This window comes from Solanum verrucosum, unplaced genomic scaffold (genome assembly GCF_900185275.1).
Source record: "Solanum verrucosum unplaced genomic scaffold, falcon-dt-bn FXZP01000199.1, whole genome shotgun sequence".
Lineage (NCBI taxonomy): Eukaryota > Viridiplantae > Streptophyta > Magnoliopsida > Solanales > Solanaceae > Solanum > Solanum verrucosum.
The window spans coordinates 507666-525430 of NW_026020049.1; the positions used below are offsets into that span (position 1 = coordinate 507666).

Below are 17765 nucleotides of genomic sequence, written 5' to 3' on the forward strand. Positions count from 1 at the left end.
AAAATAAGTTTAATAAGTATTAGTTACATGACTAAATATTAAAAGAAATTAAAATTAGATTATGTATTTGAATAAATCAATGTAAAACCATAGAACAAATATTCAATATTATTATCATTCTTAGTGTTGAATTGATTTTTTTTTTGCTTTAGTATTAATTTAATTTTGATTTAAGCTTTATTATAATAACCAATATCTGTGGACTATAATCTTTATTGAACCATTTAGAATTCTAAGTTTCAAACTTGAAATAATAATATATTAAAAGATAAAAACTATGAAAAAGTATAAGAAATATTTAAAAATTATATCAAAGTAAATATTTTATGTATAAAATAAAATTTTAAAATTATATATATAATGACGGATTGGTTTGGTCTCGGGTTGATTATTTTTAGTTAAAACCAAACCAACCCAAATATAGTCGATTTTTTTTTTCCAATACCAAACCAAGTCAAACCAACCACTAGTCGAGGTTTTTTTCTCGATTTGCAATTTAATTTGATTTTCGGTTCAATTTTGTACACCCCTAAAATAAAACATGAAAAACCTCTCATGTTACTGGTTGAGATGAGTAAGGTAAAAAGTTCATAGTGACGGACTTTGTCTAATCAATTAGGAAATAATGCGATCCAAAAAAACTCATCGTGCTTTAATTTTATAATGTTTTTATATAATGAAAACCTGCAACACCATAAATACTCATGTGACAAAATGGGAATCAATGTTAAAACTTGCATTCAAGTGATTGAAGATACACAACATGGTCAAATTTTGTGAACTTGTAGATAAATTCAAGGTGAAGAGCAAGGGGAAACGAGAAAAAACTATGAAAGGTCGCTAGATATGAAAAAGACTTTGTTTGCCTATTGAATTTTTATACCACTAAAGTCTTTATCAACATTAGTTAATTGTCCGTGGATTCAATGTCACTATAGGCTTACCTGAATTGCAAATTTATGTGGATATCTTCAATCCTGTAACCTGATTCAATCATATGGATTATAGTATTACTCAACCATTCCCAATAATTTCTCTATTCTTAAGACAAATAACAACCAGAGAGAATTTAGTATTTCTTCTCTTGATTATAGCTCTGAGAAAAAATATGATCAAACTTAGAGTCCAACCCCCAAAATGGACACTTTTTTAACTCTACAAATAAAAAATAAAAGATATTTCTCAAAAATATTTTTCATTCATAAATCAAACACTACAAATCTTTTCCAGGAAAACATTTTCTAGGAAAACATAAATTATTTTATATTGAAATGTTATAGGATTTTTTTTACTTTTATGATACAATAAAACTAAATGAAGCATTTTCAACATATTTCATCTAAAAAAAAGACTACAATATTATCTCCATGTTGAATTCTTAAGTAGAGTACTATTTACTCATGAAAATATGAGTAAAATATGGGTAAACTAGTATTTTACCCAACCCATTTGTTACCCAATCCATTTTTACCCATATCAAATATGGACGGGTTGAATTATTACCTATGACCCATTTCCAACCCGCCTAAATTTGACCCAACCCGCCCATTTGCCACCACTACCCACAATTAACACCCCCTCACTAACATGTTATAATTAAGCCAAATAAGGAAAAGGTTACACAACAACAAAGTGATCCATTGATGATAAACTAAGATTTAACAAGTTTGGCTCTTATGCTTGTCATCAATAGTGGCCTAGCTCTTACCATATCCAAACTAATTAATATTCGGATAACACACGTTAAATCTCTATCAAGTACCATACAGTTAAGTCTCAATCTTTATACCCTCCAAAGTCCAGAAACAACAAATTTTTACTCTAATGTAATTTTTCGAAAGGGATTCAATTAAACTCCTTCAAAAAAGATAGTTACGTCCCTCTTGCGTTATAAACTTTTCTTGATAGGTTTGACAAATTCATATCAAATAGGGTTGTTCTTTCTTAAACGGAGGTCTTAGGTTCGAAAAGTTATATCAAAAAATCTTTTTCAAGCTGAAATCAGAATAGTCTACTTTCAACTTTCTTTTCATGGAAATAAAAAAAAATCCATATCAAATGACAAGATAGGGTGACATGTTGCGTGCACTTCAGCTTATCTATTTTTATAAATATATATTATAGCATATAACTAAACTTATTACTAAAGTCAATGGAAGCCATAATAAACAATACTGTAACTCCGTCCCCACTAATTTGACACTTTTTTGGACACTTAGATTTGTTACGCCCCTCACGTGCGGGCCTAAATTTTTTTCATGGATCAAATATAAACATATTTTTATTATTTAATTATATTCTCAACATCATTATTATTTATTATGAAATAAAAATGCAGTAACAATTTTTTCCCCGAAATTGTATGTTTTTAGTTTTATTTCCAAGCTACGATTAATTTTTTGTATTTCAGCACGTGTCTTTCTTATAAGTTAAAACTGCCATAAATTACCATTGTGTATCAAAAAAGTTACGATTAATATTTACAAACTTTATTATTTTAACCTTTTCACTTAATAAAAACTCTTATTTCTGGTACATGTTATTGGTGGGAGGCGATAGATATTCAATATAATTAGTGAAGGTGTGTAAAAGTTGGCCCAAATACCACAGTCATAAAAAAAAAAACTCTATTAATTCTCTGGTCATTAACATTAGAAATGCAGCAAAAATACTTTCCAATTTAAGTTTTTTCGAATTTTCTACATTAGAACTTCACTTAATATTTTAAAATTTTAAACTAAACTAGTCAAATATTCGTATACCAACAAATTTTTTGACAACAAAAATCAATGTAATATATTGAAACAAATGATTAACATTTTGTTAATTTGAAGAAGCATTACCTAATATAATAACTATTACTATCAAATGTCTAACATGAAGCTATATATCATATCAAATTTGAAAATCAATGTAATATATTGAAACAAATGATTAACATTTTGTTAATTTGAAGAAATCATTACCTAATATAATAACTATTACTATCAAATATCTAACACGAAGCTATATATCATTTCAAATACGAATACTACAATTATAAACTATGAACCCTTCAACAACAATGGTTGTACTAATTTCTAATACGTACAACACATATATTAACTAGGAAGAAGAATTTTCTTATTAAGGAATTAAAGAATCAAATTAAGTTTACTCATTATTTCGTATTTTAAGACTTAGAATATGTTTTAAGCTCTTACTAGACAAATAAAATAATTATAATAAATAAAAAATGCATTTGTAAATCATGTGTATCATAACCATTCAATACTATCATAGCAATAAGTGATATGTTGATAAAAATAGCATTAGACAAAAGTTTAAGTCTAATTAATTATATTGGTGTCATAAATCTTGTAAGTTAGAATAAGCTTCAAAAGAAACAAGTAGACCATAGTCCTCGACTTTCACATCATTTATCTCCATCCCATTTATCTTTGTATCAATAATCACCAAATCAATCATCTTTATATTATTCATATTTTTGTAATTTTATCATCCAAAGCTTACCCAAATGAGATTCCATCTTCTTATTTGATACATTCTCAGCTTGTATGTGTTGTTTCCTTTACCCCTTTCAACAACACAACCCTAAAGAGATTTAAGATTGAGCCTAGCGTGATGCAATTTTTACTCTTTAAAAATAGAATACACATCACATAAAATTGTAATTCAGTTATTCTTAAGAATTCAAAATCAACTAAAATTTAGATTATTAAGTATTTCCTTATTTGAACTATGAAGTTTAAATATTTATGACTTTAAAATAAACCAAAAACTTATTTTATATAAATCTTTCTTTTATTTGACATTAATATTTCTGATAAAATTGATTAATATTTTCTAAAAATTCAACTATTGTTATTAGTTATTATTATTTTTGTTAGGAAGAGAAGTGAACGTTTTTCGTGAAAGAAGCTTTATAAAAGTAAAATTACAATTTGTTTTGTAATCCTATAAGAAAAATACAACATATAGAAAAGAAGGGAGTAGTCCGGATTTGAAAATACAAATATGAACTATCACATAATTTTGGGAAAATGCATAAGTACTCCCAACCTATGCCCGAAATCTCAGAGACACACTTATACTATACTAAGGTCCTCTTACCCCCCCCCCCCCCGAACTTATTTTATAAATAATTTTCTACCCCTTTTCGGCCTACGTGGCACTATCTTCTGGGTCCCGTGCATGTTGACAATTTTTTCATTGATAGTGCCACATAGACCGAAAAGGGGTAGAAAATTATTTATAAAATAAGTTCAGGGAGTAATAGGACCTTAATATAGTATAAGTGTGTCTCTGGGATTTCGGACATAGGTTAGGGATACTTATGCATTTTCCCCATAATTTTCAACAATTATTTTTTCTTTTCCATGACTCCGTTATAATATTGCATTACAGGGTCATTTTATTTGAGTATGGAAAGAATTAATTTCAATTTGATTGTCTGGGTGTTGGGGATAGATTATCATAAAGGTATCATAAATGTTTCTTAATTTTAAGGTATTTTAAGACTAAATGGTGGAAGGGGAAATATTCTTGAACCAAAAATAAAGTTTGGGTGTACTTTTAAATCAAAAGATGGAAGAAGGGATATTTTTGAGCTATGTTCAATAGATTTGAACCAAAAATAAAGTTTGGGTGTGCTTTTAAATCAAAAGATGGAAGAAGGGATATTTTTTTTTAGCTATGTTCAATAGATTTGAGCTATTCTTGAACCAAAAAAAATAAATTTTGAGTATTTTTAGACCAAAAGATAAAAAACAAGAGTATTTATGAGCATTTTCAGTATTTTTTATTGCTCATATTTTAATTATAGAAGTTATCTCAGATATTCTATCAATATTTTTTATTTTAGTCTTGAAAATAATATTTATATTCTTTTTTAAAAAATAGATTAAAAAAAATCATGATTTTAAAAAAAGTGAAAAGGAGAAAAAGATGATACTCTATGAGTAAAATAAGTCTTTAGAAAAGTCAATTAGAAAAAGGGAAGGAAAAAATCAATTATTCAAATTTGAGAGGAAGATGAAGGAGAAGAGTTCGATTTTCAAAGTAAAATTGAAGGATAAAAGTAATTTTAACCCATTAAATATTGCATGGATCAAACTATTCGAAAGACAAAAATGCCTTTTTAAATAATTAAATATTCATGTATAACATTTTATGAAGTATTATTTGCCACATAATAATCTTTATTGAGCTACTTAAATAGGATTACGATTCATCGTCATTTTTACGATTTTTTTAAATTAAAAATATTATATGATTCATATTATATTATTTAATAAAATATTGTACAATATTTTAAAAAGAATTATAATTGATTGACATAGCCCATAGGTACCCTTCTCCAGCTGTGCCACTCTTCAGAAAATTTTAAATTTAGTAATCATAAATTCATAATGTAAGCTAATTAATAATTTCTAAGAGTCAACAGACCAAAAATTGGCATTTAAAGCCAAGAATTATGCATTTCTCTTTCCTAATATGATTAGGAAATAACACTCACCAACAGGTTTTCTCATAAAATGCCAGTGGAGTTTATAACATTATGAGCCAAGAGTAGGAATCATATGTTAAGCTTAAGACATTGTGTATCGCTTGGTTCAGTTCAGTTTTAAGTTTTATTGTATTAGTTTTCGATTTTTAAATATGCTAAATCGATAACCAAATTAATAAGATATTTGTTATCGATTTTCGATTTATCAGTTAGCGAAAGTCATGGTAGTTTAGTTCTTAATAGTTGGTGAAGAATAGTCAATAAGTCATTCAACGGCTAATAAAGAGAAGCAAATGAGATGTTTTACAGACCACATCTCATATTACTGATTGAGCTGAGCAACGTAACAAGTCCCTGACCGCAGACTTCGTCTAATCAATCAGGCGATAATGCGACCCAAAGAGCGCATCATGCTCAACACTTAAGGGTTATTTGGGGTAAGGGATAAGAATAAATAGTCCTGGAATAAAAAAAGTAGTCCTGGGATAAAAATTTGGTGTCTTGTTTGATTGTCATGTTTGGGATAACTTGTCCCACCATTTATATCATAGTGATGGGATAAGTTATCCCATATACATAGTGAGACAAGTTATCCCAGGATAACTTGTTCCCAACCAAACGACTTTGGTTTTTTTATAATGACAACCTGAAACACCATAAACATTCCATGGGAATCAATGGTAAATTTGCACTCAAGTGAAAGAAGATGCACAACAGCTTGGTCAAAATTTTGAAACGGGGAAATAAACAAATATTTAGAAGGTTGCTAGACATAACAAAGGACAGAATGACTTTGTTTGCCTTTGTCTACTTTATGTTATGACTCTTCTGCAATGTCACTGCTCAAGACACTGATGACATAACAAAATACATCCCTCATGGTTTTTTTTTTTTTGCTATCTTACATACCAAAGAACATTAGATCACTACTATGTAAAATAATTCACCTCTGCACTTTATTATAATTCATAAAAGGCTAAAATTTAAGAAAGTCATATCAGAATCTATTATCTTACAAGAACGATCCATGTTAGATTGCGCTAAACTTGAATATTGTGTTTCCCTTGTTTCTTCGGCATAATGAAGTAATCAAACTACTACTAGAACACATTCTTATTTTTTCATAGTAATATCTTCCATGAATTACAAAATTCTATTGATATCTTCTGTCGAAGAGATTATAGAATTACTCAAACCTTCCCAATAATTTCTCTTTCTTAACACAAATGACACGCATCTCTCTTCATGAGATTCCTACGTTCCTTTCACCGGAGAGTTTAGATGAACAGCTCCTGTAGCAAGTGGAAACAAAGATAGAATCTGCGCTCTGACTAAAGGACAAGGTCAAGCTATTGGCTACAAGAGTTTTGGACAAATCAGAACATGCATGGTCCAGAGAAACAAGGGTTTTGGACAAATCAGAACATGCATGATCCAGAGAAGGGTAGTAAAACAAAGAAAAAAGGAAAAATCTCAGGAAGAAGATACAGGGAACATGAGGAAAGCAGGGCTATAATGTACACCCAATTTCAGAAAGAAAACCAAGGTTTGTAAAACTTGAGCTAACATTTGTATTCCAGTAGCTTAGAGAAAAAATACGATCGAATTTTATACATTACAAAATTAGTCACAGATACATTGATATAAAAAGGATTACAAAATAGACAACCAGAGAGGCAGAGAAACAAGAGCTCATCTTAAAAAGACAGATAAGGTAAAGACAAGAAAAGAAACCCAACAGATACGGCAATTATTAGAAGAGAGAAAGCAGAATAACAAAAAAGAGAGTTGAAGAAAGACGAGAATGTTGGGGGAAGCGAAGGAACAGATGAGTGGTACCGCAAAGCAACCAATGAACTGCTGGGAAGAACATAAAGTGATAAATGAGAATTTGGTCACTCAAAATTTAGTAAATCCCAGAAGAACCTTCTCCGTCCTCCAAACTCACACTTATTATATAGTTAATGCCAAAATAAAAGACTAAGCGTGTGAAATTTATGATACAAATATTAATCTCATTATCCTTCCATATGCAAAAGTTAATAGAACAGCAAGTACATACATATTCTCTCAAAAGTGAGTTTTAGATCAAAATCTAGACCTGTTCACAAGCAAACAAGATGAACAAATTTGATTTTAAACTTGGCACAAGGAAAAATTGCATTTTATCTAAGCTTATTTTTACAAATAAAAGAACATAAAAGCAGCAATGAGTTTACCTCGTATTCCCCATGTGAGAAAGCATCCTTTAATCATAGTTTTTAGGCCTTTCACGAAAGTAATGTCCTTTTCCTGCAAGAAAAGGCGGAGGAAAGGAATCGAGCCATTGTGTTCTTCAACTTTAGGACTTAAGATAGTCAGACAGAAAAAACCACAACAATTTTGCAATTTTTGGGAAGACTTCTCAGGAACCTGTTTATGACAATGATGCATTCACTGATGTGAAACATGAATGCAGTAATTAGGAAACTCCCTTGACAAGAAGAGGGTGCTGGTAGTGAACTAACAGGCATGGACCACAACCAAGAAGTCTTTTATATAAATGAGAAACACACTGCAGAAAATATCACATCATAGATACCACTTATCATGAAAATCTAACATAAATTAATTAGATGAGGAGGAAAATCTGGTGTGCTTAAGCTCGGTTTCCAGATTAAGACTACATAACACGGAAAGAATAATTTGATAGTATCACCATCAAAAGGTTTTCTTTAAAACCCATTTCACCAAGAGACTAATCAAGGAAAGCCAGAGTGAAGCAAACAACATTAATCTTTCTCAGAGGTAAAAAAAAATAACTTAATGGGATTATGCATACCTCAAACTGCAAATCATGCTCTAAAAATTTATAAACTAAGTTATTTGGAGAAAGCAAACCTCAACGCCACAAAAGGTTGTTTATTGATGTTGAGGGATTCAATATCCAGTTTAGTATACAACTGGTTTACAAAAAGTAGAGAACTCATTGGTCTCAAATAATACCCAGTTGCCTTTGTTAGCAGGAACCTAATTGGTGCACCAAATTGACTAGGAACAGACACCAGACTTTCATCTACACAAGATTATTTTCTCTCCCAAAGAAGGTTCTATTTCCTTCGTTCCAAAGTAAAGGAGCGACATAAAGTCCAGCTAAATCATACATTTTCAGCACAGTCCACCACAGCTACTAGGACCTGGGATGCAATAATAGGTCATTCAAAATCATTACAGTTTCAGAAACTGGATCCATTTTGATGAGGAAAATAAACCTGCTACTCACGTTTTGGGAATGCCACCTGCTGAGATTTTCCTTTCAGCTGCTGTGTTCAACTACAGCGCCCGGATTGTGCCAAACGGGAATGGCATTGGTGCCACGTGTCTTATCTATAGCACTTTCAGAGGCCATAAATACCACAACTTGCACCTTCCTCTAGGCTCTAACTCACTCTTTAAAACATCAGCATCAATGTAGAGGTGTTTCTGTGGTCTGTGGATACGTTCGCAGCAAACTGATGGGAAGATGAAGAAAAACAAATAAAATTCTATTACAAGGTAACAGCTTGTTCATGAAGTGCACTTTCTCCCGCTCCATGACCTGTTTAATGCCAAAAAGTCAACCACATCACATTATACTACCACGAGTAAGATAAATACAGGGACCATTAAAAAAGGAAGCAGCTTTCTTTCATTGTTACAACATATAAAACTACAAGAAAAAAAACTTTTAACGAACGGACATTCAGTCACTTGAAGTCCAGATCTGATCGATATCAATCAATTAAGACTGAAAAAATGTAATTGTCACCGGTCGCAAAAAGCCCTGCTTTTGCTTCAGTAAATGTTAATGTTATCCAGTCATTATAAACTTTTTGATGGCTGTTTCCTTAAACTAATTGTGTGAACTTTCAATGACCACACATTTAAGGGTAAAATTTCTCTTCGCTAATTGCCCATTTAGACATTTGATCATCCTGGTTGATATAGAGTTTGAAAACACATTTCTCCTTGTTAATATGAAACTCTAACAAAAAGGGAGTCCCAATTTATGTGATGTTGTTTGGTTTGGCAAGGGGTTTAAGTAAGAAAAAGACTTTTGAAGCCTGTAGTCTAAAATAAGTCATAGATGTTTGTGTAGCTAGCTATAAATCATTTCCATCAAGGATAAAATACGCATTTTAAAGTTAAATTGTTACTAAATATAGAAATGTGTAATTCTTTTTGGAATCAACTAAAAAGGAAAGTCAGTCATATAAATTGATATAAATTGGGACAGAGGGAGTACACTGTAGATTCAAAATATTGGAATATTTACTGATACAAAATACTTTGGAATAATTACACCAATCAACCAAATGTAGCTTAAAGAAACTTTTTAAGCTATAGATGCACATTAATACACCAATTAGAAACATAAATTTAGCTTAAATACGTTTTTACACTAACAAAGATTTCTTCACAAAAGAATCAAACACCAAAATAGGAAGTTTCACTTCATATGACAGCAGTAGTAGCATTTCACTTCATCTTCTGGTAACCATCAGCAATTCTGTAATCAACCATAAAAGCAACAAAAGAAGTCCCACCGAGAGAAGTAATAACAGCCATAAGCAACCATACCCAAAAAGGAGCAGCAACAGCATAAAAATAAAATCAAAAGCAGCACTACTTGACAGCAGAAGATCACACATCAGAAAAAGAGAAGCAATAGCATCTAAACCCAAAAAAGCATGGCTGCCCTTAAAACAGAAAAATCCACAACATATCATTTTGCTCATTGAAAGCTTCAAAGATCAATGATAGAAAACAAGGGGCCAAATTCAGCATTAACCATTGCATCAAGATAATACAAGAACAAGCAAAAAGGTGTAAAACGAACTAACACTGAGCTAGAAGTATCCTATAAGTATGACATGGCTCAATAATAAAGAAATGATACAGATAAGATGATTGCAAATGTTCTCAATCTGGTAGAGATACAAACATGCAACTCACGGTTAACTGAACTAATGTAAAGCAAGCAACCAACCATCTTCTCTTTTCTGAATTGTAGTCCAAAGATCAACAACCTTCAGATTCATCTCTTTGCACAGCTCTATAGAAGCCTCTGAATACTATCAACAGAACGCATTTGTTTGGATCAGTTCACTGCTATATGAACTGTTTGTCTAAGAGATGAAACACTTGTCTCAGTAATAAAAAAGGAAATGCAATTCAGTGACAAGGAAAATTGGAAACAAGTACATCCAAAAAATAAAAAACTTGACGCAGATGATAGGCATTGAGTTACCTTGTATTTTCATGAATTTAGCCTAATCAGCTGGTGGGCATCTGAGAAGATAATGTGATTATTCTCTGCACACCACCTCAAAAAGAAAAAGGAAGGTCAAAGACAAATTGACATACAACAAACAAGTTTGTTTATCAATGTGAAAACCAAGACAAATAAGTGACACAAGTCCAAGGTTTTTGGATCATTATGTATCTTTCCAAATCATTATGTACCTTAATGTCTATATGTAATCTTGAGCCAGCTATAAAAATTCCAGCTGGTCATAACCATATATTTTCAAACTAGGGTAGAGGGTCAAATGCCCCTAAACTCCGCGAAATGGTCTAGATATGTGTGTTAGCATGATGGACAGCTCATAGATCATGAATTAATAGTGAATAATTGTATATATTAATGTAACTATATAGTATTGTATATTAGTGTGATCATAGAGATTTGCTGTAGTAATCAAAGAGAATAAATATTGTGATAAAATTGCAGATTTGGAGGAATGATATAACAGATTTACAGGGATAGAATAGTTGATCTTAAGAAATATAATTTGTATACTTTCTATTTAATTGCAAGATTCTCAATTTGAGAGGCATTCAGCAGAAATTTGACATGGTATTAGAGCCTTCTCTTGGCTGTCTTGTTTCATAGAATCCATGTTCCTTCCAAAAAAAATAATTAAAATCTTGGTTTTGTTGACTGTTCGTCGACAATCAGTCTTTAACACCTAAAACTTCTGGTCTTCGTCATTCTAGTTGTTTTCTTGAGTCATATTGTTTCTAGTTGTCATAGCTTTTTTTTATTATGATGTTTGCATAGCTATTTAGGAGCATGATGAATTCACATCACTTTTGGTCCTTCAGTGTTTGTTTCACTGAAAAATTATTCTTCCTGGGGATTTCAATTTCAGTTATTTGTCACCGGAAAAGAACTATGGGGTCATACAGATGGAGGTGATCCTGCTCCAACTGATCCTGCTCCAACTGATCCTACAAAGTTAAGTAAATGGAAGACTAAAGATGCTCGGGGACACATCAGTTTCTAGTAGAAAAAATGATGCATCTTGATACACCAACATCAATTTGAGGGGATGTTAGCATGATGGACAGCTCATAGATCATGAATTAATAGTGGATAAATAGTATAATTAACATAACTATATAGTGTTGTATATAAGTGTAATCATAGAGATTTGTTGTAGTAATCAAAGAGAATAAATATTGTGATAGAATAGCAGATTTGGAGGGATAATAAAAGCAGATTTAGAGGGATAAAATAGCTGATATTTAGGGATAGGAATAACGGATCTTTAGGGATGTAATTTGTCTACTCTCTATTTAATGGCAAGGCTCTCAATTTGAGAGCCATTCAACAAAAAATTGACAATACACTCTGTTAATAGTTGGAGTCAATCATGCTCTTGATGCTATATACTAACACACATTTGACCGTATTTTCCAATCCAACAAACGGAATCGTTAAGAAAATAATAAAATCCAATAAAACAAAAATGAAAATAAAAAATGAAATAAGAAAAAAAAATAAAAAAATGCCTAGGTGTGGGAAGAAGACTAGGTTTTTCAATCTGGAGCGATTTTTAGTTTGTCCATGACAAAAATTATTGCCGTTCCACCATAACATTAAAAAACAGTTTATAACTATACAAATACAGGGGTTAAAGTTTAGTGACCACACGTGAAACTAACATGTTAATATAACTAATAACTCATCTGCCAGCGGAGCAATTAAATTAAACAAAAAAAAAGGAAGAGAAAATTACAGAATGTACCAGAATTCAGTAGTCCACACAGTTATTTCTTCAAATATTTGCTTATACTTTATCGAAGTTGGATATTCACTGTCAGGTGATGGTGCATACAGTAAGATGTCCAGCAACAAGTCTGACAGGACCTGTTGATTTTCACTTAGACACCATAGACTATTAATGGCTTAATTTCCTCTGAAATATTCCGGATAATACATTCAGTGAGCAATAACATCACCTTGGCCAACAACAGCATTCTATTACACTCCCAAGAAAAATTCTTCTTTCTCAATGGTCAGCGAACCATCCTCAATGTTTTCCACAGCAACATTCAAGTGATCTTAGACATCTGCCTCCCACAAGCAGCACTTGTCTCTAGATACTGCTTCTGGCTTTCTGTCAAATATGAGGCCTCCAACAATGAGTTTGTAAAGCACATACCATCCAGAGGATTCTTTATTTACTGACAAATGGATGCCAACTCTTTCATCCGAGATTGACACTTCTTTTTCTGTTGCCTCTGAACTCGTAGAGCTTTGCTGCAATTCAGGATCAGGAAAAAAATAAACGTGACAACTGAAAATGATGAAAATAAGATAAGGAGACTCCTCTTTTCGAAAAGAAAAACAAATCAAATTAATTAAGCATTAATATACCCTCTATAAGATTTACATTTTGTTCAGTATCTAGTCTTCTTCCCAATGGCAGAATTGATCCACTAACTTGTGTTAACCTATTTGGGTACCTATGTAGTTTATCCAAAAATCTAAACATGAATAATTAGGAGAACACACATATCCAGGATTACCTAAAGGTTGTCAACTGCGCATAGCATACAATCACCTCACAAATTAGACATGACCAGTACATAGGAGCCGCTTATCATATTCCTGAAAAAGGAATAACAAATAGGATTATGTACACCTGAGAATCTCCAGGTCAATAGGTCATCAGAGAATAATATACTAACTAGAACTGTACGCAAAAAAACTAGAGTTAAGAAATACAGAGAGCCGGTGGCTTACAACAAATAACAAATGGAATTCTGAGTGGACACAAGCTACAATGTGCAGCTCCATACAAAAGTCCATATTCTGTTGATACACACGGACAAGGGAAGGAAGCCCAACAATATCAGAGAGATCATACCCAGCCTCTAAGCTTGTGTTCATCATAAATTTTCTTTCTTAAGAAGCAAATCATACATAAAACGAGCTTCGTGCCACTTATTTTCTTCACCCAGTATACAAATCAACAATTTAAGATTATGGCCACAAGGGACATATTTATTGGCAAGCATATCGTGACATATCTTCAGTGCATGAACTCTCCAATTACTAGCACAAAGAGAACTGAGAAGACTTTCATATGATGCCTTAGAAGGGGCCAATCCTTTTTTGAGCATAGTGTATGAGAGTGATAGAGCATCCATGAGCCTTCCGTGCTTGCATAGACCTCTAATTAAAGTGTTGTAGACGATGTTATCTGGAGGACAACCCTGTGCATTCATTCTGTTGAAAAGACTAACAGCACAATTAATTTCACCACTTCGGAAATGCCCATCAATTAGAATGGTAAAAGTAACTTGATTTGGTTGGATGCCTTCATTTTGCATCGTATGAAGGTGCTTGTATGCATCTTCCATACTCTCTGCCCAGCAAAACCCAGAAATTATGCCATTATATAAGTACAAATTTGGCATTAGGGGAGTGGCCTTCACTTTATTTATCAGCCGAAGTGCAAGAAATTTTATTTGTTCCTGAGAGCTAATTGAGATTTTCAAACATTTTTCCTTAGGCAACATAGCACTCTGATGAAGTAGGCGGAACAACATTTCCTTAGATTCTTCATACCGTCTCTGTGGAACAAGCCCTTTCCCATCGACTGACCTAATATTTCTAGAAACGCCACTGACCAATGTAATATAAGTTACCAAGTCTCGCTCAATCTCACTTCTTTCCATCAAATCAACCAACTTAAATGCGAATTCAAACTCTCTCTTCCTTAAGAATTGTTTTATAAGAGAAGTATAAAGAACAGTATTTGGCATGAAACCCTCTTCTATCATTTGCTTGAGGTATACACAGCCCTTTTCTATCATGTTTTTCTTAACTAACCCATTTATAAGAGCAGTATAAGCATAGTGGCTTGGTTGAACTCTATCTTCCAACATTGTAATGAAGAGCTCATGGGCCTGAATAGCTCGCCCATTTCTTGATAGAGCATTAATCATTGTCACAAACAAAATTTTATCAGGATAAATTCCAGCCTCGAGCATTCTCCGGAAAACTCCAAGGGCCTCGTCTATTCTCTTTTCTCTACCCAAACACCCAATGACAGAGTCATATATAGCAACAGTAGGCTTCAATCCACTCTCTTCCATTTGGTCCAGAACTTCTAATGCTGATTGTATGTCACCCTGTTTACAGTATTCATTTACCATAATCAAGAATGTTGCTTGATTTGGAACTTGACCTTGATCTTGCATAACTTCAACAAGGAACTTGGCATCCTCATGTAGTCCCTTTTGGTAAAGGCACTTGATCATGGAATTATAAGCTGACAGTGAAGGCTGAAGAGAAAGGCTTGACATCTTATCCATGCAAAGCTGAGCAGAATCAAGTTCTCCTCCTAGACACAAAGCAATCATATATATATTGAAAGCAACACTAGCCAGAGGTAAGTTTCTTGCCACAATTTCTCCCAAGAGACGATCAATATCAAGCATGATATCTGTAGTAACTTTACGACTGGTAGGGCTAGGGATGTAAGAGAGGTCAATACCACAACCGTTCTTGGCAATAGCCCGCAAAAATGTGCACGCTAGACTAATCTCTGACCCTCTTGGATGATTGCTGATCAAGGTAAAAAACAGAACATGGTCAGGAACCAATCCAGTGTACAACATCTTCCTGTATAAGTCATCTACTTCAGCTAACCGATTCTCTTTATAAAGTGCAGAGATCAAAGCAGTATAAGAGTGAACACTGGGAGGAACGTTGCACTGATTAATGTCATCCAATAGCGTCAATGCGCAATCAACTTTATGGTCCTTGCAATACTTGGCAATCATGATTTGGTAACTTACCGCATCAGGTTCTAATCCAAATTCAACCATCTGCTGATTCAGCATCCAACCCTTGTCGAACATGCCCAAGTTTATAAACCCATTGATCAGCGTGTTGTAAGTATACTTATCCGGTTCACAGCCTAACTTACGCATTCTGAGAAATAACATCATAGCCGTTTTCATTTTCTGGATCTTGGAATAACCGTTGATGAGAGTCGTGTACATGACTTTATCCAAAACAAAACCATAAGATTCCATATCCATGCTCAACAATTGCGCTTCCTCAACTCTGCCTCTCTTAGACAACGAAAGAATCAATGTTTTAAACAAATGAACTGTGGGTGGTACCCCTCTATCACACATTTCGTCAAACACATAGAGTGCTTCATCTAAGTACCCACGGAAGCACAAACCATCCACTAACTTATTGTAACAACTGAAAGCCAGTAATACCTCTGAATTAATAGCTTCAACAAAAACATCAAATCCATCCAAGATTCTATCTTGGCCACAAAATCCCTTAATAAGCTCATTACACGTGCTACTACAAGGCATGAACTTCATATCCACAAGTTTATCAAAAAGCAACTTAGCTTCCTCCAATTTACCTAAATTACAATAACAAATCGCCATGGAATTCAATACAGAATGGTTCGTCTCAATACCTCTGTTCAAAATGCAATCTACATAGAGAGCCTCAGCCTTCAGGGTTTCTCCAGATGTCACAAGTTGCCGAAAGAGAAAAGCATAGCTAGTTGCATCAGGCTCAACTCCACGAGAAATAGAAAATTCAACAGCAGAGATAGCTTCAGAAACTGATGAGGAATGTTTGATGATTCTCCGAATTACTTTCTGAGCTGAATCGAACAACCCACGAACTATTAAACTCTCTGCAAGTGAAAAACACAAGGTCTTGTGATTAACTGGGGAAGTGTGAACACATGATATTGCTTCCGAAGGTAAAGGGGAAGTAGTTAAAGGTCTCTTTGTCCTTGAAAGATGGAAGCACGAGCGAGTGTGCAGTCCAAGTCTATGCTTGGTCATTCTAGAGTGGAGAATGGCGTTGTCAGGAACTGAGAGGACCACCGGCGGCAGGTCCTTATGATTGTATTTTTGAGCATATGACGGTAGACAGAGAGCTAACAGCCTCTTCAATTTCAGTCTTCCTTTTGTCTGCGGGGCAGCAAATCATTCAAACCGGTGCCCTCTGCACAAATGCCTTTTTTTAGGTCACTCTTTTAAATCAATTGGTTAAATTTGTAAGCTACAAGAAAAAACTTACTCCATTCAGCAACTGTTTTTTAAGGGTGAAATTTAAGTTAATTAGTCAGCATAGTTATAGTTTTAGTTAATTATCACCCTAGATCAATATTCAGTAATAATTATTTGGACTGGGGTTTCGAGTTTGTATAATTCGCACATTTATATAATATAATTTGTATAACTTTTGTATAATGTAATTTTGTTTAATATAATTTATATAATTGTTTAAAGTTTAGATGTTTGTGTTTGTATAAATTCATTATTTCGAGTTTATACAAAAATAGTTCAGTTATACAAATGTACTCGTGAATTATACAAACGATGTAGTTTAAACTGTAACTACAGCTCGTAAATATTCAAACTATAATTATAGAACATAATTAAGTTTATAACGATGGCTATTTAAAAAATTTCCCCAAATTTAACTCATTAGATTAACAGGGAGAGTTTAAAGAGGTCCACAAAAAAGGCCTTGGCACAACGGAACTGTTTTCTTGTAGGCCTCCGCAATATGTAGAGGCTTGACAATCGGACTAAGAAAATTTGGCATGGTGTACCAATTAAGAGAAGAGATTGGTAATATTATTTATTAGCTTAATTTTGAAAAAATGACATAAAATGACTCTTTTTTTTAGCCAATAAAAGCAATAACTAATGATTCATATTTTTTTTTCCCTTTCTCCTAAAATATCTCTTCTTTCACCTTTTAATCTCTCCTCGTAAAATCTCTCTATTTTAATTTGTAAATTTCTCAAATTAATTCACAAAGAGTCTCTACATTGTCCATATCTTGGTTAACCATATGAGATTTTATAAAGAAAAAACAATTATTTTCAAAAAGAATTCTAGGGCTTTTAAAAAGATTTTTTTAAAAAAATAATTATCAAAAATCAAG

General features: G+C 32.7%; 1 protein-coding gene across 1 annotated transcript; it reads right to left on the minus strand.

Annotated features, from left to right (window-relative positions):
• Positions 1 to 12703: 12703 nt before the first annotated feature.
• Positions 12704 to 16702, minus strand: LOC125823091 (pentatricopeptide repeat-containing protein At5g62370). The gene is made up of 3 exons (XM_049502511.1): positions 13563 to 16702; positions 13346 to 13427; positions 12704 to 13076 (listed from the first exon to the last, which is right to left on the minus strand). The coding sequence occupies exon 1, from the start codon at positions 16649 to 16651 to the stop codon at positions 13709 to 13711; it is 2943 nt and encodes a 980-aa protein (XP_049358468.1). The 5' UTR covers positions 16652 to 16702; the 3' UTR covers positions 12704 to 13076; positions 13346 to 13427; positions 13563 to 13708.
• Between the last annotated feature and the right edge of the window lie 1063 nt (positions 16703 to 17765).